Source organism: Liolophura sinensis, chromosome 10, assembly GCF_032854445.1.
Source record: "Liolophura sinensis isolate JHLJ2023 chromosome 10, CUHK_Ljap_v2, whole genome shotgun sequence".
Lineage (NCBI taxonomy): Eukaryota > Metazoa > Mollusca > Polyplacophora > Chitonida > Chitonidae > Liolophura > Liolophura sinensis.
The window spans coordinates 5,358,032-5,381,457 of NC_088304.1; the positions used below are offsets into that span (position 1 = coordinate 5,358,032).

General features: G+C 37.5%; 2 protein-coding genes across 3 annotated transcripts; one reads left to right on the forward strand and one right to left on the reverse strand.

Annotated features, from left to right (window-relative positions):
* Positions 1-4,137: 4,137 nt before the first annotated feature.
* LOC135476772 (ADP-ribosylation factor-like protein 6-interacting protein 4) lies at positions 4,138-9,213 on the reverse strand. Of its 2 annotated transcripts, none has more exons than XM_064756902.1 (5): positions 8,912-9,213; positions 7,653-7,855; positions 7,266-7,371; positions 6,289-6,358; positions 4,138-5,341 (listed from the first exon to the last, which is right to left on the reverse strand). In XM_064756902.1, exons 1-5 carry the CDS (start codon positions 9,118-9,120, stop codon positions 5,285-5,287), a joined length of 645 nt encoding a protein of 214 aa, XP_064612972.1. In that variant the 5' UTR covers positions 9,121-9,213; the 3' UTR covers positions 4,138-5,284. The 2 variants fall into 2 exon arrangements, with proteins under 2 accessions (XP_064612972.1, XP_064612971.1); XM_064756901.1 differs by having other exon boundaries at positions 4,138-5,344.
* A 301-nt stretch (positions 9,214-9,514) lies between these two features.
* On the forward strand, positions 9,515-22,537 carry LOC135476635 (leucine-rich repeat-containing protein 43-like). The gene is given in 16 exon segments (XM_064756725.1): positions 9,515-9,691; positions 10,316-10,394; positions 10,910-11,103; positions 12,017-12,127; positions 12,466-12,596; positions 13,540-13,660; positions 14,108-14,225; positions 14,793-14,869; positions 15,114-15,296; positions 15,778-15,907; positions 16,845-17,071; positions 17,449-17,586; positions 18,433-18,636; positions 19,877-19,927; positions 19,930-19,942; positions 20,906-22,537. Coding segments are annotated over 16 exon segments (2,118 nt in total). The 5' UTR covers positions 9,515-9,595; the 3' UTR covers positions 21,151-22,537.
* The last annotated feature ends 889 nt before the right edge of the window (positions 22,538-23,426 follow it).

Below are 23,426 nucleotides of genomic sequence, written 5' to 3' on the forward strand. Positions count from 1 at the left end.
TCATTTACATTTCTTCCTGGTGTGGTGTTGCACATAAAGGGTTAGGCAAAATACTGGTCAGCCCAAGCATTGGTCGACCCATGTTCTTGTTAGTCCAGTGTCAATATACCATGTCTTCATATGGCACCATGTTTTGTTTTCAGCATGGCATTCCAGTGAGGCAGCACTCTAAATATGTTGCCACGACTGTAGTAAGACCAAGATAATGTTTCCAAGTATACGAAGCCCAAATCAATCTTTTACCTGTATTTTATTAAAGTGTATTCAACTGCCTTTAATTTCAATTTTGATATAAATGTCCTTCCACTTTCTGTCAGCATGAAAACATGCCCATATTACTGGATGCATGTAACTCTGTCATATGCAACTTTCCTCAGCTACACAGTGCTGAAGATCGGGGCCAATTCGACAAAACCATTTCTGACATGTAAGTCAAAATTTGAAATACGACCTCAAAGCGTATTTTGATGTTCCAGAAATTAAAATTTTATACTCCACATCAATGTTATCTTAAGACAAACATGTCCAAATTTCAACTTCCAGTTCCAAAAACTAAGCATCGTGGAGTTTTTAAATTTTGACTTAAGTCAGTAAGGAGTTTGTGGAATTGGCCCCAGGAAACTAGCTTTATAAGGGTCAAGTAACTAAAAGTGTACAGGTTTTACTTTCCAAATGAGTAATCCATGATGGGACTTTGACTTTACACAGCTTTCGACAATGTAAATTATAAAACCAAGTTGACAGACATTTCTCCAGATCTGTCACAAGTTCCCTATTTATTCTAATTTTTGGGACACCTGGTCTGCTCATTTTAGCCAATATATATGTAATTGTAGCAGGAATATTGATTTTCTTTTTGCTCACATGATTAGACCATCTAAAGAATGATTCACTCAAATCGTCAGTTTTCCAAAAGGCTGCTAAATACATGTTTAACAATTTATAAATATCTATAAAAGCGATTACTGTTAACACATGTTTACTGTTAACACACGTTTACTGTTAATACATGTTTAACAATTTATAAATATCTATAAAAGCTACTATTAACATCTGTATCAACATACTGATATCTGTCCCATAAATCGGAAGAATCAGGGTGGGTAGGATTGTGAGACTGGGCTGTACATGTTGATATACACTCTTTCTAATAAATTTATTCCTAAGGCCTCTGAATTTCTCACTGTGGCAAGAGTCACCATTTGTCAAAGTGATCCAGGTTCAGCCAAATTCTGTATACAAATACTGAACACCACCTAAAGTTTGCACTTTCAGATCATAAAGGCCTTAAGATTACACTTTTGACGCTAATTCTTCAAGTTTCTCTGATAGGAAATTAATCAAACTTCACCCCAAAAAATCCTAATTGGGAATATAAGGTGGACAGTCGAGCAGAATGTGTCACGTGAAAAATGCTAACTTTTAGGTAAAAAACAGTATGTGCCCTAATTCCTCAACCTATTTGCATATGAAAGCGCAACATTGAGTGCATTAAACACTAATTAAAGCAATGCACCTGATCAGAATCCTATATGAATTTTGTATTTTTGTAGTGAATGTAGAAAGGGTTTACATGCACTGAATGAATTTGATCAGGATGGTTACACAGGATTTAATCTGTTTACTGTTAAAAAGTGTTCTGACCTTCTGATCTTCTGACCTTCACAGTATGTCCTAGCCACTGTGAACAACCATCTCGTTGGTATGAAGCAACTTAGATACCGTAGTTATGTAGATCTGTACATGTACTGTGGGTATTAAAAATACTGTATGTGTGCTATATGCTATACCATATGTATCAAATGGCACTATTTACTTCCACCATGAGTTTTTCATGTAGATTTGTACTCTTTTTACACAAGAGCTGAAAATAAAACATTGTTTATTATTGAATCTGACAGTGTTGGTATTCCACTTTTTCATCTGTGGGCAGGATGTACACTTCAATAAAAAACGATTAAATTGTTTTTGCCAAACATTGATGTTTTTCTTGTCAAGTGGATATTCCAAACCTGGCTATTTGCTGAAGCATTACAACAGAGACATCATTGGCAATTTGGTTGTTTGGTGTACTTGACTGGCTCAGACAGTTAAAACACTGATGCGGTGTGACTGCCCAGCCTATTGACCAGTGAGGCTGCACGCTTGATCCCTCTCAGACTGCATCAGCCGTGACTTTAAAAAGCCAGTGAATAGGCAATGATATACTGCAGACCGTCAGGCTTCCTCCACCCATAAATCCGACTACTGTCGGACAAGTGAAAAGTCCTGAGTACGGTGTTTTTCCCTGGGCTCTGCCCCATTTCTTCTCACCGTAATGCTGGCCGATGTCATGAAATATTTTTGAGTATGGTGTAAGACACCAATTAAAAAAATAAACAAACTGAGTATGCTTTAAACACTAATCAAATGAATAAATACAGTAAATTACCTAAAGTTTGCCCTCAGGTATTTGAATTATTCAGGATGATTGGCGTTTTATGCCATACTAGAGAATATTTCACTTATGCGACCGTGGCCAGCATTATGGTAGGAGGAAACCAAGCAGAGCCCAGGGGAAACCCACAACAATCTGCGAGTTGCTGAAATACCTTCTCACGTACAGCTGGAGAGGAAGCCAGCATGAACTGGACTTGAACTCAGAGTGTCAGTGGGTCCTTGCGCCACGTTCGCATACTAACCACCTCGACCAACAACCTGTGTATTATCTTTGGTATACTCCCACCATAATGCTGGCCTAAATCATATAAGTGAAATATTCATGAGTACAGCGTAAAACACCAATCAGAGTAAATAAATCTAAATAAAGGGTTGATTTGTAGCCAGGCTGCTACTGGGAGATCTGATATAATGCCATACTCCAGAATTTTTCACCTGTACCACAGCAGTCAGTATTATGGATGAGAAAATCCACAAATTCCCCAGTCATGGAGTTGAGAAATCCACAAATTGCCTAATAATAGAGTTGAGAAATCCACAAATTCCCTAGTCATAGAGTTGGGAAATCCACAAATTCCCTAGTCACAGAGTTGTGAATTCCACAAATCCCCTAGTCATAGAGTTGGGAAATCCACAAATTCCCTAGTCACAGAGTTGTGAATTCCACAAATCCCCTAATCATAGAGTTGGGAAATCCACAAATTCCCTAGTCACAGAGTTGGGAAATCCACAAATTCCCTAGTCACAGAGTTGGGAAATCCACAAATTCCCTAGTCATAGAGTGGGGAAATCCACAAATTCCCTAGTCATAGAGTTGGGAAATCCACAAATTCCCTAGTCATGGAGTTGAGAAATCTACAAATCCCCTAGTCATAGAGTTGGGAAATCCACAAATTCCCTAGTCATAGAGTTGGGAAATCCACAAATTCCCCAGTCATGGAGTTGAGAAATCTACAAATCCCCTAGTCATAGAGTTGGGAAACCCACAAATTCCCTAGTCACAGAGTTGTGAATTCCACAAATCCCCTAATCATAGAGTTAGGAAATCCACAAATTCCCTAGTCACAGAGTTGGGAAATCCACAAATTCCCTAGTCACAGAGTTGGGAAATCCACAAATTCCCTAGTCACAGAGTTGGGAAATCCACAAATTCCCTAGTCATAGAGTTGGGAAATCCACAAATTCCCTAGTCATGGAGTTGAGAAATCTACAAATCCCCTAGTCATAGAGTTGGGAAATCCACAAATTCCCTAGTCACAGAGTTGGGAAATCCAGAAATTCCCAAGTCACAGAGTTGGGAAATCCACAAATTCCCTAGTCACAGTGCTGGTAATCCACAAATCCCCTAGTCACAGAGTTGGGAAATCCACAAATTCCCTAGTCATAGAGTTGGGAAATCCACAAATTCCCTAGTCATAGAGTTGGGAAATCCACAAATTCCCTAGTCATAGAGTTGGGAAATCTACACATTCCTCATAATAGCTCTGGCTTCTTTGCACCCAGTCATCCCTCCACCAATCAGATTTTGAGCTAGAATCCAGTTTGGCACCAGGATTTCCTTAGGTTTCCTTCACCCAGAAACCTAACTGCTTTCAGTATAAAATTCATGAAAAATCTTAAGTACAGTGTTAAATATATAAACAAACACAAAGAAAAAAAATGTTCCTTCACACTTTGTGATGTTTTATTTATTATTATACTTTACTTATTACACTTCCAGGTATACTGACCTTTGACCCACAATTTATTACATCACTCTGACCAACACTTCATTACATGGTTTTTTCTACTATGACAAAATCATTGATACAAGTAATAAAAAGAACAGATCAGAGAAATGTTTCAAGACCAGAAATATTGTTCTACCTTAAGTTGAATAGGATATAAACTCACTGCAGACTTTGTATCCTGTAGCTTGTCTCTTTCATCTTTGACACAAACAACATCTTTAGTATTCAGGCGCACAAGGGAAGGTCTGCGAGCAGCCTGCAGATGGCGGTGAGTTTCCCCTGGGCTTTGCCCGGTTTCCTCCCACCATAATGCTGGCCGCCATTGTATAAGTAAAATATTTTTGAGTACAGCACAATACACCCATCAAATCATATAAATAAATCTTTGGTATTCAAAGTTCACTGTGCAATTTCCTTTGTATACTAAATTTTATTATGAAGAGATATCTAAGTTACACTAAGTATTATTAAAGATTTACAGCAAAAGTTTGACTCTTCTAAAATTTCATTTTTATTACAGGGCCTGTATGTTCACATATACTCGGTTAACGAGATTTGTACAAGCTGAACCAACTGGGTTGGAGATGCTTCACCAAGCTAACAAGAGCTGAAGGGCCAATTGACGAATTCAACTCTAGGAAAGCAGGTTGATGCACAAGCTAGATAAGCAGAATCTAATACAGCCTAGAGAACTTGCCGTAAAATCTGTGTTACAATGATATGCTTCAGTATGTTTTGCCAACCTTTTTAATTGATTTATTTATTTGATTGGTGTTTAACGCCGTACTCAAGAATATTTCACTTATACAACGGCGGCCAGCATTATGGTGGGAAGAAAGTGCCACGTTTTGACAAGCTAACTTTTGACTGAGAAAAGTAGTTTAAAGATCATTTGCTCTGACCAAACTCTTAAACATCCTGCAGGGCTCACCAGTCCAATCCATGTACGCAGTTTCCCTACCTTACATTCTGTAGTTTTGGAGATACATGTATATCTGTGTAGGTAAACTGATTATCTTCAACAACAGCTGGTAGGCAAGACATTTCCTCTTCTGGCAAATGCAGTCTTTGATTTTACATGATAGCTTGAATTTCTGGCTTTTTGGAATATTGTGTCATCTCTTTAAGAGGCCAACCCGAGCTTGGAATGAATAGCCGTCTCCAAGAGCAGCCTGCTGAAAATATCACACAAAACAACGATTGAACAAGAGCTGTCAAAAGATGGCGAATCATGCCGGTGCTATACTCAACAAACTGACTGCCATCACAATGTTACCACTATGCATTACGGCCTTAAAATACAGTGATTAGCTAACAAGATGGAGGAAGGTGTGATGTTATACTGTCCACCCACTCAGCATACAGATGTGTTATACAGTACACATGTACATGAAAGCATGATAAGGCATGTCAACAAATTTAAGAAAGCTCAGCACACACCAGGCATGCTACATGTCACCAGTGAAGTCCAGTATAGAACCCTAACAGGCCTTCACTATCTACAAGTCCCTATTCTATGTTACAAGGGAAATAACAGGAAAAAAAACTGATGCTGTGCAATGCAAATAGCACATGCTCATTCTCACATGGTCTCATACCCACAAAGATTTATAAAAATCAAATGAAAGCTGTATGAGGAGATATATTGACATGAACTCACTATCTAGGAGTCTCACTACTGTGGGAGAACATGCATTGGCAAGTACTCACTACCTGAAAGTCCCTGTTCTATTCTTACAGGGCAAATTACTCTCTCAAATATGGTCTCTGTAATGCCTTCAAAGTGTCATGAAAATCTAATCAAAACTGGAATGACACAGTAATGAAGATGGACAGACGAACAGACAAGGAGACGTGATCGCTATATATGCCCCAATATTATATGCCAGGTGGACAAAAACAGTCTGACCTGCTGTGGAAGAATGCATTGCCATCAGGACTCATTGTCTTTTCAACCAAGTTCAACATTTATTCATTTATTTAGTCATTTATGTATTATGTCAAATTAAGAATACCTTCCATGTAAGTCAATAATTAGGAACAAAATAGGTCCAAGTTAAGATGGGAACACCTTACAATACCAAAACGGGGCTAGAGTAACTGGTAGCATTTTGCTTACCTTATTTATTTCCATTTGTCTTTCTTTGCTCACAATTTCTTCAATGATCTCTCCATCCCCCTTAATTAACCTGTGGATAAGAGAGAAAGAAGAAACAAAAATGTACAACTGTATCTGCTGTTTACAGAGAAACATTTAATTTGTTCTTACTGATTAGTGTCTAACACATTACTCTAGAATATTTCACACATTTGATGATTGCCATCACCATTGATGGAGGAAATAAACCACAGTCCTCTGGCAAGTAACTGAAAAATTTTCTCAGACGAGACAGAGATTTTCACCAGCAGATGTATGTATCGTACTGGTCAAAGGTGAACTCCGACAAACTTCATGAAAAAATCCATTTAAACAGCCCTAGAAGCACTGTTGACCCTTATCACTACGAAAGCTCTGAGAAAAGTGGGAGCCGAGAAATTTCGCAAATTCCCAGCCAGTATAACAACTGATCCCACGCAATCCAAATGGCACAATGTCTTTTTCTTGCTTTCAAAGTTTAATGAACATCCTACCTAAAGAACATGTGTTAACAAGGACTCACTATCTTTCCATAGTGATAGTTCCCGTTCAATGTTTAAAGGGCAATAACTCTGAAAATATGTGGCACAACCCAACTGGAACATATGCATCATCACATGGTTTCTTGTCATGCCTACATAGTTTAATATATGAAAATCCAATCAACACTCAGGAGATGTGCTGGCCATTTAAGGATTATCAAAAGACAGACGAACAACCTGATCGCTATGAGCATACTTGTGAATGACACAATAACAAGGCTCAATCAGACAAATAGCTGTCTATAACTTAATTTTTTCATTTGTTACAATTCTGTACAGCCCAACAATCAATGGAGCATTCATTTCATGATAACTTATCGTTAAGAAGAAAGTATGACTGTTTCATGTACAAGCATACTAAACAAACACCTCAGTTTCAAACTGCCTCCACACACCTGCTGATTTTAACGGTCATACCTTGTTCGTCCAGTATCCGGATCAAACACTCGACGGACAACGCTCTGTTCTTTCTCCCACTCTTCCTTTGTCATGGGTTTGAGAGATTTTCTTGGAGGGGCTGGTCCTTAAATGTATCATGAGCATACACAAGACGGTCAACTTCTTAAAACAAATCATGAGCCGGATCAGAGACACAAATTTAGTTACCAAACTGCCACTTGTACTTGACTTGCTTGCTTGATATTTTACACCGTACTCAAGAATATTTCACTTATACATTATATATGGCCGTCATTATGGTGGGAGCAAATCCGACAGAGCCCTGGGCAAAACTCATTTGTAGTTGAATGTATTTGAATGAACTACAGCTAACTATGCCATGACATAGATAAACATTCTAAATACCTATTTCAGGAGCTGATTTCTCCCTTAGTTTTACTTCAGAAACTGTTCGCTTTGCTTTCCATTTTGACACATCTAATGCACTATCCTCTGTTTCACTCTTCTTCTTATCTTTACACTTTTTCTTTTTGTGTCTCTTCTTTTTCTTTCTTGACTTTCTCTCTCTTTCTGATGAAGAAGAGGTTGATGAGGACGAAGAACTTGACCTGTACAAAAATAAAATAAATTAGAAAACCTCACTTTAAAACACCTGCTGTCAAAAGTAGCGGGTCTTAGAAAAAAATCACATAGATTATTATTAGTAGAAATTATAATCAGTAAAATTTTGATATTTTCGATGTGATTGATTTTCCTTTCAATTGAATTGCTATCTAAAAATAAAAAGTTACACTTTTTAAACTTTGCGTGGGATAAACTTTCAATACAGTACATATATACCTTTTGTCTAGTGTTGTGTTTTATTTTAAACAGGATGTACATTTGTAACAAAAACCTGGTCAAATTAAAAGCAAATAGTCTTCATATGTATAGTAGTGCACTTACCACGTATATAACGGTTCATTTCACTTTAGATTCACATTCTGTAACCATAAATTTTAGATAAACTTAGTCTAATCTCCTCCTTTTCAGTGCACAGACCTCCTATCATAGATGGAAAGTTGGGGATAGGAAAGCGAGGCTCTCATACCTAGCGTCGTGGAAATGTGTTGCCGTATAAGGCCCCATTGAAAAAAAAAAAGGTTTTATTTCTCACAGTACGCAAATAGCTCTATGTTGAATCTAACTAAAAAAAATTTTCGGAGAAAGTGCCGAAGGGTACAGAAAATAATTTTTTTTATGGCCTTTATGTCACAACCTAGGAGTGGTTTCAGATGACATGGTTAAAAAAGATCAAATCAGATCAGACTGACGCTGTTGTTGCAGCATGTTACAAAAGATAATTCTGTTCTGAGTGTTACTTGCAATGTTTTTTGAGAGAAATAAACCATGTTTTGGAATGGGTTGGAGAGTGCAACTGGCTGACCTGGATACATAACCCACAACAACAAAGAAAAAGATCACGAGGTCGGGTACAGGTAGAGCCTTTTCCTCTGGCCTCAGATGCACGTGGGGCTTGACCAGGTAGTTTGGACATGCTATTTTAAATGTTGCTGGCTTTGTGACTTGAAGAATAGGCTATATCATTCTAATTTTGCCTCTTGCTTGTGACATTTGCATTCTCAGTGAAATTCACTGCTGATGTAAATGTCACATGCAATTACCTATGTCTGCTTTTCTTCGATTTCTGTCTCTTTCTCTGTTTGGTCTTTTTTCTGGATTTCTTTGATCTAGACCGGCTACAACTGCCTGGTGAAGACGACGATGTTGTTGTTGAAGAATGCCGTCGGTATTTCTTTCTCTTAGATTTAGACCTCGACTTCCTTCCTTCACTGGAAGGCGACCTGTCCCTTGTGTCACACTTAGCTTCCATCTAAAAACTCGACACCATGACGCTCAAAAAATGTAACATAAACCAAACTAGTGGCTGTTTGTAGCAGACGATTTCTCTACTTTTTCATTCCACTTTCGTTTCTAGCGAGATATTATAACAAGTGGAACTTGGCTAAGATATGGCAAGTGAATTAGAACAAATATGTCTAATCAGTACGAGTTGCATAATTTTAAAGCAGGTTTTATCCATATTTATAATAATACAGGGTGTATAGATTATTCATTTTATTGTTTTTTAATAGGTGGCCAGTAATATGATATTTCATTTCAAATTTGAATGTTTTTCGATTGTAATATGAATGAAGTATTTGCCAAAACCATGCGGTCGATATCCCAGAATCCCCTTGTGAGCCAGCGTCAAAATGGCTGAAAGTGTTGTAGCAACAGGGTACTAGCAGTGCGATTGAAGAAAACTGGCGCTGATGGGAACGTCTTGAGGGAAAGCATCGAGTAACATGGCGATTGTTGAGACAACGGCGGCATTCTCTGTCTTTGAGTCGCAGTTACGAACTCTTTGTCTTGAAGAATTCCCTTGTGGCACAGGATCTTGGGTAGGCATTAGCCCTGCGAGATTGGGAAATCTGAATTTTTGGCTTTCTCGAATATTTTCCATTAGATGTAAATCATTGTCAAGTGGCATTTATTTTTTTATTTTATTTCATAGAAATTTTGGAGAAAAAAATTTCCTTTTTCGAATTCATTTTGGCAATTTTTTTTAATTTTCTGTAAGCCTACTGGTACGCATGATTCAGTGCATTTGCTACTACTAGTACTAGTTAAACTTACTTTTTGTTGTGAAACATGAAATACGTTTTAAGTCATTAAATAAAGTTGGGTTAAGTAAAATTTAGTGGTCTGGTAGCTGCAATCATATTTTCCCCACAGCACTACTGTGATTTATTAGGAATGAAATGTCCCCCACTAAATGTAACACAATGATCACCAGGTGTTACTCTGATTACTGTTCATTGTCATAACTTCTGCTATTCACATTGAAGAAAAGAAATCTACATGAAATTTACACACAGTAGATGCATGGAAAATTTAATGTAAACCCGCTTTTTACCACTTCTTCATATTGGCTACATTTGTTATGTAATTATGGCTGAAATGGTGATGAGGTGGTACAAAATTCTTTTGAATTTGTAACATTTCACCTTTTTATTTACCAACAGAGGGAAAATAACAAAAAGAAGGCATGCAGTCTTACGTCACAAAATAAGGTGGAAGAGAAGTTCTCCATCACTTTAAAAGGTTAAGTATCAGTGCATTTTAATATTACATGAAAACACGCTCGGCCATACGTGGGAAGGCCTTCCAGCAACCTGGGGTTGCCATTGTATAAGTGAAATATTCTTGAGTACAGCGTCAAATAGTTCTTTAAATAAATAAATAAATGAAAGCATAATTTGAGTCTTGTTTTTAATAAAGCGTTATGTATATTTGTACATCTACAGTAATTCTTCAACCATTTTGCATCTTTGCTAAATGTTTATTCAGCCATATTCTGAGAGCATTAGTATGTGTAGACTGATAAAATAACACTGTTTAGGAACCGCTGCAAATGGCCAACCAAATCAATGTAGTTTTGTTTCCACAGTTATATTTGAAAGGTGTATAAATCGCCCTGAAAATTTTCTCAAAATGGTTGTGGAATTAGGGTATGTATGGAAGTTTAAAGTTAAATGCTCATGCAAGAATGCATAGAACAAGAAAGCTATTCGTAACAGATAAACAATAATCTGTTTTAGTTTTTCTCTTTGTGGCAGACTATGGATCACAACATGAGAAAACTGAGTCCCTGGAAGAGTATATAAGTGTGAAAAAGTCACCATGGAATCTGGACTACAGTTGGAGCAATGAGGCCAAAAGTCTGCGTGAGATTGCTGTCCGTTCACCGTGGCTGATTGATCAGAACTTTATCTTTGGCTACTTCAAGACGCTCAGAATTTGTGATAAAGGCGTAAGGCTAAATATATGTTAAAGGATTGTGTTTATTTGTTTGTTTGATTGATATTTTATGACTTAGCCAAGACATTCAGGTCTTACCCAATGTCAACAACCTTTTTTCATGCTAACATGATGTTGTTTTGGGCCTGATGTTTTTAGATTTAATCAATAAAGGTAGCTAAATTGCATTTAAAGTTGCCTTAAACATGCGGAAAGGGGGTTCTCAGGACATACAGTTTGACTTACCCCAAATGAGTGAATGACCTCAAATTTCATCCACAAAAGTTCATTTTTGAAGGCAAATAAATGTCACAAAATATTATGTTTGGTGCTGAAGCCTACAATTTTCCAGTAGAAAATCATCTTGTATTTAAAACATCTTCCTGAAATCAAAAGACTTCTCAGAATCAGGAAAAATTGGCAAGTTAGTCATGGACGAAATTTATGGTCGTTTAATAGAGTATGTGGTCTTTCACATTGATTCATGTACAGACACAGATAGAGCCCATGGCCAGCCATTACACTCAGCATACAAATCCTAAAATGTTAAGCCATAGCCAAACTGACCAGTGACAGCTAGATATTTAAGGGTAAACTGTCATTGAAATGCTATACAACACCGTAAGTAATCTGTTTTTTTTTCTACTTGTCAAAGACGAAACTACAGGCAGTACTTATTGGCCCAAAAATACTTTAAAAAATTCCACATCTAGTATGCTGACTTTGGATTTCACCTGCCAGATCTGAGACAATATAATTTATTGTGTAATAATGTGACAAGTGAGTTAGTGACTTTCATTATGTTTACCAGGGTAGAATACTGTTATTGTAAATCTGCCACAGGGAATCAAATAATTTGAAGTTGAATAGAAAGGCAAGAATTCAATTCTAACTGTATGTTAAGTGTCCTGCTTTCTTGTTTACAGGTTACAGAGGTTGACAAAAGACTGTTGAAGTTTAGGAATCTGGAAGAGTTAACTCTTAGCTCTAACATGATTGTATCAGTGAGATCTGAAAACTTACCTCCAAGTTTAAAGGTATAGTACTTTCATGGTGGAATGTAAAGCCTTAATTGAAAACAATATATTTTTGTAATTTACTCATTTCATTTTGTTATATAAAGCTTAGGAGTTTTTGTTTCACATTTTTTTGTGTTTTATGCCAACACTTTTTTTTTTAAATGAAAATAGATTGATCAAACTTCATAAAAAAAACATAGGTGCTTAAAAAGTAGATGAATTCATTGGAACCAAGCACCATGTTCCACTTGAAAAAGATACTATTTTGAAATACAGAATACCCTGTCTTCAAAATGTGACCAAAAAAGTGCTTATATCATCAGTCTTATTTCATGACACCTGTTTTATTACTGCAGGTGTTGGAATTGTGTGCTAACCAGGTGTCAGACCTATCAGGCCTCTGTGTCAAGCCTCCATCATTACTGCATCTTGGTTTGGGGATGAACAAAGTGTCCTATATTGGAGATTATCTAACGGGGGATTACTGGTAAGCTGATAAAATAGTGTTACCACTGTGACATATTCAAATCCAGCAGTCTGTGGCTTGTCTGTGATTTGACCTCATTTACCTGATGACAGGCGACAGCCTCCTCGCAGCATCTGTAGGGCCAAATTTCTTTCTCCATACTCTGTCAATAATTTTTGCTGCGATATTTATTTAGTTACTTTATGATATATATATATATATATATATATATATATACACCTATAAAAATAACTGCCATCCTATATATACAAGTGAAATGTTTTTGAGTGTAGCATAAAACCTCAATTATTTACATAAATTGGTAAAATGTTAACTGATTACATCCGCATGAAAACTTCCTTTTCATGAAAAGAAATCCATTAAGTTCATTAGATAGACTGTTTTGACATCTGGACCTGGCCAATCAGATGGAAAATTATGTTCCAACATCACTCTACCTGCAACTCCTTATATAGATAAACAAGATGGCCATGTTAAATATTATAAAAGGTCGCTGATGAAAAAGGGTAGCTGGTTCATTCCTACAACTCATACCACAGGGATTTAGACCCTGTCATAGACAGGGATTTTGTAGATCCTCATCTCTGTGCTTGTGAGAACTATGTGATAACAAGAGGCCGACAATGCTCGTGTGTCTCTTTACGTGGTCTAACTTTCACATAAGACCATCTTGCCTTCCACCAATATGGTGTTCATCTGTGCAGCGCTGTCTGTGAGTGACTTGCCAAAGGCTGGTGAATTACCCTGGTCAATCCGGCTTCCTCCACCCATAAAACTGACGTCTTGTAAGGGAAAAATTCACGAGTATACCATTAAGCAATAACCAAATACATAAATCCTACCAAGGAATACTGGGAACATTTTGATGACTGTTCATAAGTGTAGCTGGCGCCATAGATAATACGCCGAATTGCATGTAATGCTTCTTACTCTATGTTTTCAGGCCTCACCTGCTCTCTCTTGACCTGAGTCACAACAATTTGAGTGATCTTTTAGACATCATCAGAAAACTGGGCACTGTTCCAAATCTACGTAATCTAGTCTTACAAGGCAATCCTCTTTCCGTAAGTTTCTTAGACATGTCGAAAATGCATGTTGGATAATTTGGGGGGAAAAAAGCATTTGTTTCAGAGGTAATTCAAAATTATTGTTATGAACCAAAATGACCTAAACAATATTTCACTATGTATAAAGCTAATAGTGCAAATATGAATAAGAAATTATTCTTCATTTTGGGATATACGAGCTATCTTGTCATTACTATGTGTATTCATATTTTTTCAGCACAGATTAATTTCTGAAAGTGATTTCATGTGTGAATTGTTGACATGCATGAAAGAACAGTGAAGTTTGACAGAATGAACAAGCAACAGTCAGATTGACAGAGCTGATGAAGCTGTATTTGTAAAAGCATTATTACATAGAAAAACTGAGAACTTATTTGTACCTAACGTGCCCTTAACTAACAGTATGTGTCATAAGGCCTTCAGTGTGTGCCTTTGTTGTTGTAGTTAATTCCAGGTTACCGTGGTTACACAGTGGACAGCTTGCGTAAACTGACCATATTAGATGACTTGATGATCACAGCTGATGAGAAACATCATTTCAAAGGTCTGGCCAGGAGAAGAGGTAAAAATGGTTATTTTATTCATCAGCATGTGTTTTGTTTTTGACTTAAGCTAGAGTTATGGCACTAGATCTACCTGAGGTAAGAGATGTTTGTTTCTTGACATCTTTTATTGATTTATGTTGAGAAGAAAAATTTTTTTTGCTTTTATGATGGCTGTTAAGTAGTTTACACCTTGAGTGCTCAGAGTAAGACATTGCCCAATGCAAACATTGCTCAGAGAATAGCATTGTCTTGAGTGCAATATTGCCTAGAGTAAAACATTCCCTAGAGTGAAACATTGCTCAGAGTAAAACATTGCCCAGAGTAAAACATTGCCTAGAGTAAAACATGACTGATAGTAAAACATAGCCCAGAGTGCAACATTGTTCAGAGTAAAACAGCTGCTTCACCAGGTACTAAACCTCCTAACTTAAGTCTCCACCAAACCCATGAGAGCTGGATTTTAGACTGCGATATTGTGGACTGATAGGCTATGGACACGAACCAACCCCCACAAATAAATAATTTGGAGAATTTGTGAATATTTCAGGTATGTAATGTATGATTATTGTTCATTTCTTCTGTAGAATTCATCCTTGATGAAGCCAAAGTCTTTCTGGAGGTCCATTACATAAAGGGGATTCCCATGCCTGATGAACTTAAGGTAAGGAATGTGTAGTCAGTTGGTGGAAAGTCACATTCAACAAGTTTGAAGAAATATTACATTGTCAAAATCAGGTGATGCTTAATTTTGCATATGCAACCTTTGGTGTGATTTATGTGCCTTTTTAAGAATTACAGTAAGTATCATTCATATCCGCTGTAAAAATATTTTTTCTTGTTTTTTTGAGATGAGAGTTGTACTTAGAAAAAGACTTATAACCTGAGGCTGTGGTTTACCATTACAGAACCCTGAAGACCAGCCAGAATACCCGATTGTAGAGAAGAAGTATTATGTTGAATTCATGTACCTCCAAGACCGATCCAGTAAGGCAGACGTGTTTACCGTTGAGGCTGACAAGGGAGATAGCTCTCCTCCTCCAGACAGTGAACCCATTCCCCAGTCAGAAACTAAGCACACAGTTGAGGAGGTAGCGAATTATTTTTTTTTTGTGCATCTTAAATTTCAGCTAGGTGCATTCATTCTATTGATTTTAGCTGGGTAATCACAAGTTTTCATAGGAAAGGCATCATTAAATGTTTTATGTGTAAGTTTTACCTATTTATCTTGATTAGGAACTAGGGAGAGTTATGAAGAAACTACCCCACGATGTAAGAGACTTGACCAAACTCCTGAAGTTTTGGCCATGCCAGCAGGATCTTATTCAAGCCTGTGCCCGTGTTATTGTCTCACCAGTTTTCATCCCATGCTTTAGGGAGAAGCGACTAATATAAATATGGGTCTGTCCATATGCCTGTTCGCCAGTCACACACTTTTGTTTTCCATATAGTGACTTCCTTGAACATTGTCTGATTTGGGTAAAATTTTTGTGTCTCCTCACATCAAGTGTAAGAAACACCTTGATCCATGTTTAATATCTCTGATGTTGCTTGTTTTGTTTGGTTTTGCAGCCTGTGGCTGAAGGCAAGGTGATGGAGGCCAAGCAGGAGTCAGAGCTTGATTCTGATGTCCCCAAGATCGTGTTGTTTGCCAAAGAAGCTGAAATAGTCCCGGAGCCTGAGCACCCAGCCAATGATGCAGGTCAGTATAGCCTTAGGGAGTGGAACCTTAGAATGACTCACTTATTCTTCTCTGATTTAACTCTACATTGCTCAGTCACTAGATTGAGTGATAGCTGGCATGGCTTATGAGAGAAAAAAAGATTGATTGAGTGAGTGCTTGGGGTTTAACGTCATATGTAACATTTTTTCCGTCATATGACAACAAAGGAGTCTTTAGAGTGCATGTAATGTGCCTCCTTATTGCAGGGCAGATTTGCACCGCTCTTTTATCTAGTGCTGCCTCAATGAGATGACTTACCGAAAGCAAGTAAGCCACCTCACCCGATCCATTATACTGATATGGGTCAACCAGTTATTGCACTATCTCCTTCAAGCTGAGCACCAAGCCAGGAAGTCACAGCTTCCTCTTTTAAGATTTTAGGTATGACCCGACCTTGGATTTACAGCCCCGAAGTGGATGCTCTACCAACTGAGCAATCTGGGCCCGGTCAAAAAGAAAAAAAAGAAGAAAGAAAGATGAGAGACCAAATATCTGTCTACCTGAGATATGCACTCTCATCCATCTTCACCACCATTTATGGTTCAGGTTAAGGAACAGCTGTCTGCTTTGTGGCAAAGTCATTTTGTTTCATTTGGCCACAAACTGAATCCCCTGCCTGCCTACAAAAAAGTTCCTACAATTAGGAATAGAATGATTTCAACCTGTGTAACCTTTGTGTAACTGAATACATGTATGAAGAACTTTATTTGTATCTGCGCATTCGCCTCTCTTTAGTCACTTTGTGGTTTGGTTGGTTGATTTGTGAAATCTGACACTATATTTTAGCATGGGCTAATCACTGTGTTCATTTAATGAGGGGCCGGAGCAGAAGACAGTATAACCTCTTTGCTGGGTGTCTAAGCTATTGCAAATTTGCACTTTTTTTATATATTCAATAATTCATTCATCCATTCAGGAAGGCAGAGTTGTTACACAGAGCAGGGAACAGAAATACCCTCTCCAAGTGAGAGTTCTCCACGAGTGGAAACAACTAGGTTTGCCCTAGCCCCTGTTCAGTCTGATGGCCTGCCCTGGTCAGAGGACTTGGAGATAAACTGGTCCACTCAAGTTGTAAGAGATGACCTGGTCAAGCTCAGAGATTTTTTCAGGGCTGGCATGGAACTCAGAATTCTAGAAGAAAAGGTAAATTTGTTTTGTATTTTTCAACAATTTTTCCCAGAATTATATTTTTGGATTAAAGAGTTAGGCTGGTGCATACTTAAGCTATTGTTTGACACTAGAGTTAGATAATAAAGACTGAGATGAAACAAGATTGTTTTTATCAAAAATGCCACATCCACTCTGGCCTTATGCAAGTGCCACATCATAGTAGGGAACACTACTTTGAATTGTTGTCACAATTGACCCAGCCCTTACAAACACTCAGAAGTCATATATGCTTCAACTGCTTAACTTGATGTCAGTTATGTCTCATTTGACATCTAACCAGGAGTATCTTCATGTCTTAACAGACATACTTTTGTTGTTTGACAAATTTTCTTTTTGGTGTACATACACAGGTGTTGGGGTACCCACCAGAGGTAACATCAGAGGGCGAGAGCTCAAGTCCCACATCCAAGAAGAGCGATAAGGGTGGTGGAGGGAAGCCCGACAAAAACAGCAAGACAGACAAGAAGAAAGATGACAAAGCTGCCAAGGTGATGCACGCTGGTTACCTGTATGAACATGTTTGGGTTGCATGTTCTGGTAGGATCGTTAATTGGAATGATAAATGTATTACAGTGTTATGCTGAAATATAGAATTTCATACCATCTTGACTTTAGTTTTTCAAGATTATTTTTACTTTTTTCGACTTTGTATATTGTATGCATTTCAGTGGTCAGCTCAAATTATATTTGGAAGAATCATTTGTAGTTATATTATCAACAAAAGCAATTAAAATTTATGTCACCCTACTTCTTCAACCTTTTCAACTGGCTCTGCAACCAGTATTTTGAAACATTTTGAGAGAACAATGGGGTGCAGAGATATAATTTGCATAGTTTTGTGATGCTTGCATCTTTAATGACATAAACAAATCAGTTTGAGCTCTATCCACATAATAATTGTATGCATTAATTCCACTGCAAAAAGTGCTTTAGTGGTTTGAAAGGTTGAAGATTTACGGTAAGTTGCTTTTTGTGTAAACTTCCATGCACAACTCATCTGGTGGTTCATATGAGAGCTTCTTCTGTGCACTGAATGTAACTTCAGAGAGATAATGGGTATAGAGTTTGCTTGTGCTGTGTTGTTGACAACAGAGATGTGCCCCTGATTTCCTCACTGTTCGCACATGTAAGTGCAAGATTTCTACAAGTTCCACTGATCTCAAAAAAAGTGTTTTGAGGTTTGTTTGGAAGGTAATAAGAGATCCTAGAAGAAAAATGTTTCATCACTAACGGTAACATTTTGACCGTGTTTACTTTTTTGTGGGCAAATTTTCTGAGGACAAATGCATTAAAATACAGTAATCCTGAGTCAGTGACTTTATTCTTTTGTGCAGGGAGGTAAAGACGGCAAGAAGAAGAAGAAGACAGATGTGGAGGAGGAGTTGGTGAGGTCACCACCAGAGATCACCACCATTGCCGTTTTCCATGCCAGCCTGGAGGAACTTCTGGACGGAGAGTACGACCTGGAGTACCAGTTCACCAAAGTCCTGGGGGAAGGGGAGAGTGAGGAGGACTCTAAGGCTGAGATCAAAAAGAAGGTCAGTCATTGGTTGAGACAGTTCATAATTAATTGTCTGTTTCTCTTGATAATCCCTCATGTATATTTTTATGGCCGGCCAACAGTTAAGCATTATTGATCATTTTGGACAAGAAAAAAGGGAAATTTTGTCTTTAGTGCAACAAACAGTTGCATTCCATATTCATGGAAAATAAACCTCAGATCTGTAGTATATTTTGTCATATTTTATAAACTTAGACTTATGTTCCAGGTCAAGGTTAAAAAAATATTATTTGGGGCAAGAAATGGATAATTAATGATTAAATATTAAAATTATTACTATGGAGTATGACTGAAATAGTGGAAATTTCATGAGAAACAAAAAAAGAAAAAAAAAATTGAAAGCGAGCTTACATGTGAAGTTGTCCTTTCATTTCTTTAAACGTGGCTGCAGTATGGCAGAATAGTCATCAACTGCCCAAACAGTGTTAAACTGTAGTTCAGCCTCATTTGATTCAGATCTAGCAGCAACTCCCTGTACCGCCTTGTTGGTGAACTGCCCCAAGAATTCAATTTGAAAAATGGTGCACAGGCTGCAGATAGGTGTTACATCAGAACTAATAACCGACGGCAAGTTTTGATAAGGGAGCTCAGTAATTTCTCACATGGCCGTTGACATATTGGATTGAGAAGTTGTAACTACACAGTCTTATTTTCAGACCACTTGTCTTTTACCAGTATGAAATACATGCCTGTATGTGGGAGAGTTTATCAGTAGCTGGCCAAATGTGGGTGGTTTACTCTTGCCACCCCTGTTTCCTCCACTCATAAAACTGACCACTATTATGATATGTGAAAAGTTTGTGAGTATGTTATTAAACAAAAATGAGGTAAATACTTCTAGCACACCTGTTGGTGGTAAGCCTACCGGTAGTACATGGATTCACATAGGTAGGGACTGTGGAAATACAAGAAATTCCCAGCCTCTTGAAAACTCACTGATGTCTTGGGGTCCATTCCATTCACTCCCCTCTCGCTACTGGAGGAGGTAGTGGCCACTGACGTCTCATTCCATTGGCCACAGGAGGAGACTAGTGGCGCTAGTCTGACATCTTGACGCGACTTATGGAACATTCTGACATCACACTGTGTGCCCTGGTGGCCACTGAACCTGCCGCCAGTGGCTGTCGGATAGATGAATGAGACGCACTCTTGTATTCTGTGGAACTTGTTTTTCTGCTAATTTTTTTATTAGCAACACTCTTTCTTACAAATTTTAGGATGGCAAAAAAGACAAAGATGCAAAGAAAAAAGAAACAGAGAAGAAAGAAGACAGAAATTGAAAGGTAAAGTTGTTGATTTTGTGATCTGGGATAATCCCCTGCTTGATAAGCCTCATGCAGATTCGTGTTTTGATGGGAATCTTGCATTTTTGGCTATAGTTTATGATAATATTACAGAGCATCAACATGTAGATGTGACCGTTATCAAACATAGCTCTTTTGTAGTTTATCCATGAGGCAAAAAGGCCAAAACTCAAAAGTATTGTGATGGTACTTTTGAAGGACCTGTATTGTTATGGTACTATAGCATTGTGTGTCTGTATGTCCCTCAGTCTGTCTACATACTTGCTGGTCTTAGCATTATGTCTACAGAACACTTTGACTTTATAGAGTTATAAACTTGTTTACTGTTTTTCTCTACCTCTAGAGAGGAAACCTATTCAAATGAGTTACCATGCTTTGAAATTTACACTTATGCCCCCGTTTTTTGTTTTTTTTTGTTTTTTTTTCTAATTTGAGTTTTTCAAGGTTGTAGTTGAAGAACTGCTTCATTTACAGGATACATGGAACACTCGGCTTTTATTTCTTAATACGGAGTTTAGGATGTGGCCTAATATATAGGCGTGAAAAAAATGCTCCTCAGCTTTCTTTTGGGGTCATAAAAAACAGCCTGCCATGGTGCCCTCAATGATGATAGCTGTCAGACCCTATTACATTAATCTATGACATCATGTCTGAATATTGCTTAAAATTGTCAGAAAGCATGCATAAAATAGAGAGAACATTAAGAATTATAAAATATGCCTCAGAAATGATGACAGAGGACATTCTTGTGTATATTGATTATCAACTAAGCCCATTGGCATTTCTGTTATTCCCTCTGCCACAGTGGGAACATATTGAAGTTCAGAAACTTACTTGTTTGTTTGCACGGCCTGTCTTGCTGGCCTAAAACTAGTCCCTTGTGTCTATTGTGAATATTGGGGCTATTTATATATTAAGACGGTTATTTACTTATTTATTCAGACAAGGCACGACCTAAAAGCTCTAGATCCATCCCAGACAAGAAGGATGGTAAGGGTAAGGGGAAGACAGGAGGTGTCGTGGAGGAAGATGATGAGGCAGCCCTACCTCCCCCTCCCCTCCAGGTCTCTATCGCAGTCCGTCTCCACCACTGGAACACTGCTTACGACTCCGTGAAAGAGGAAGAAGAAAGGAACAGGGTCATCAATCTCCCTCAAGCCCCTGCTTCTGTCAAGGGAGACAACTGAGCAGAAAACTTCATCCATCCAGAAAGAAAAAACCTACAAATTACTGATCATACTTGTCAGTAGAAAACTGAAAAAAAAGAAATTGCTAAATTATGGATATTTTAATCCACAACCTTTTTGCTAAGAGTCAATTTCAGTGCAGTTTATGCACCATTTTAATATGATTTTGGAGGCAAAACTGCATTGGCTGGGTTAGCCAATTTAAGGGCTTTAAGTCTACAATAATGCATCCAGAGTATGCTTAAAAAAACATCTTGCAAAGATGCCAAAAGGTTGAAGAATTACTGTATAAGAGTGGGAAACCTGTCCTTTTTTCTGCCTGCAATGCTCAATTAAGGGAAAATCTGGACCTATTTTGGTATTGGTTTTCATAAGAGTATTATACATGTAATATAAAGATCAAGGGAAAAGAGGATCAATGTAAATGGGTTTATAAAAAGAAAATAAGGAAAAATTGTGTGTGTGTGGCTCCTACAGAAGTGACGTCAAATGATATTTATAATTCTCACTGGTTAAAGGGGAGGCTATGAGAAATGTTGGGATTTGTTCAGTAAGGGGAGGCTACTGTGTAATCCTGTGTTCCACCTAGTGGATACATTATATAAAAATATGTTGTCAGCCTTTCAGTAAATGTATTGAAAATAACCTTGAAGCAGTATGTTTATACTTAAGAGGAAAATATAGTTCAAATGCTATAGAATTTATGAAATAATATATTTGTTGTGCTGGATAGGTGATATTTATCCTTAAGATAAATCCTTAAGATTAAGTTAATATTTTAACCATGTCTTCTTATCTGAAGTAATCTCACTGCAGCCATTTCCACTACCTGTTTTTTTTTCAGTTTACAGAGATATTAGTCCCTCTGAGTTTGATGTTTTCTTGGAAGGATCTTTTTTTTATTGTCTTATTCTTAATTGTTTTTTTTTTTCTCATATGTGATAAAAGTACAAATGTACTAACTTAATCAACATTATGGTGTTGTTGTTTTTTTTATTTCCCTATGTAGATAACTACCATATTTGATGTTTTAGCATTAAGGTTATCTATTCTGACTTTTTGTGCCACATGTTCTGTGATACTATAACTAGGAGAAAGTCATTGAACACATATGTTGTATATATGTACCTACCCATCAGTGTCTGTGATAGATTTTATTTGTTTCCTGATGTACAATATTATTTACACATCATAACTGGCTAGAGACAGTGGTAGGTCATCAACATTGCCTGAAGATCAAAATATGCCACTTTATCAGTGTTATAACACAAAACAATGTTTGTTGAAAGAGATGAGCAATAAATTTCTTTTTTATATATGTATACACAGGATTTACTTATTTGTTTGTTTTTTTTTTTATTAATATTTCACACAGGTACTCAGATTTCCAGGAATATCTGACAAACAAAATACTGGCAATTCAGTTTTTACTGAAATTTTTAAATGCTGGAAATTATAGTGTATAGAATGAAGTCATAATGTATGTGAACCTTATAATTCTGTTTCTCTATCCGTTCAAAAACCTTTTTCTTTTTTTCCCATGGGAGTGGGGGAGGGGTTTCTTCATTCATGCTTCGTGTTGAAATAATTGCCATAAATTATAAAATTCAGAGACAGTAGCTCTGTATTATCAAATCAATGTCAAGGTAAATGTCAGGGACGTAAAGCACATGAACACAACAGAAGGGGCGGGGGGGGGGGGGGGGGTGCATTGTTGGTTTTTATTTTATTCATGTAATGGTGTGACTCAAGTGGAGAGGAAGCCAGCATCAGCTGGAACTTGAACTCACAGCAACCATATTGCTGAGAGGCTCCTGGGTCAATGGCAGGGTAACCACGGAGGCCAGCCCCCGTTCCATGGTTCAAGCCTTGCATGCGATGTGTTAATTACTGCAAATTGCCAAATTCATGAATTAGAATCCATGTTATTGTAAATGTTTAAGTACTGGTAATTTATGCAATGAGCCGAAATTTGCCTTCATTCATCTCCTACAGGCAAACTCTTTGTTAGTTTTGCTACCAAACCACTTTGTAGTTATTTATTTATTTGATTGGTGTTTTACGCCGAACTCAAGAATATTTGGTTTATACGACAGCGGCCAGCATTATGGTGGGAGAAAAACGGGAGGAAGTCAGCATGAGCTGGACTTGACCTCACAGCAACTGCATTGGTGAGAGGCTCCTGTATCATTACGCTGTGCTAAAACCGCTTTGTAGGATAACTAACTATAGGCCTACAACCTTCTGTAGAACATGTGTTTAATTAATTTATTTTT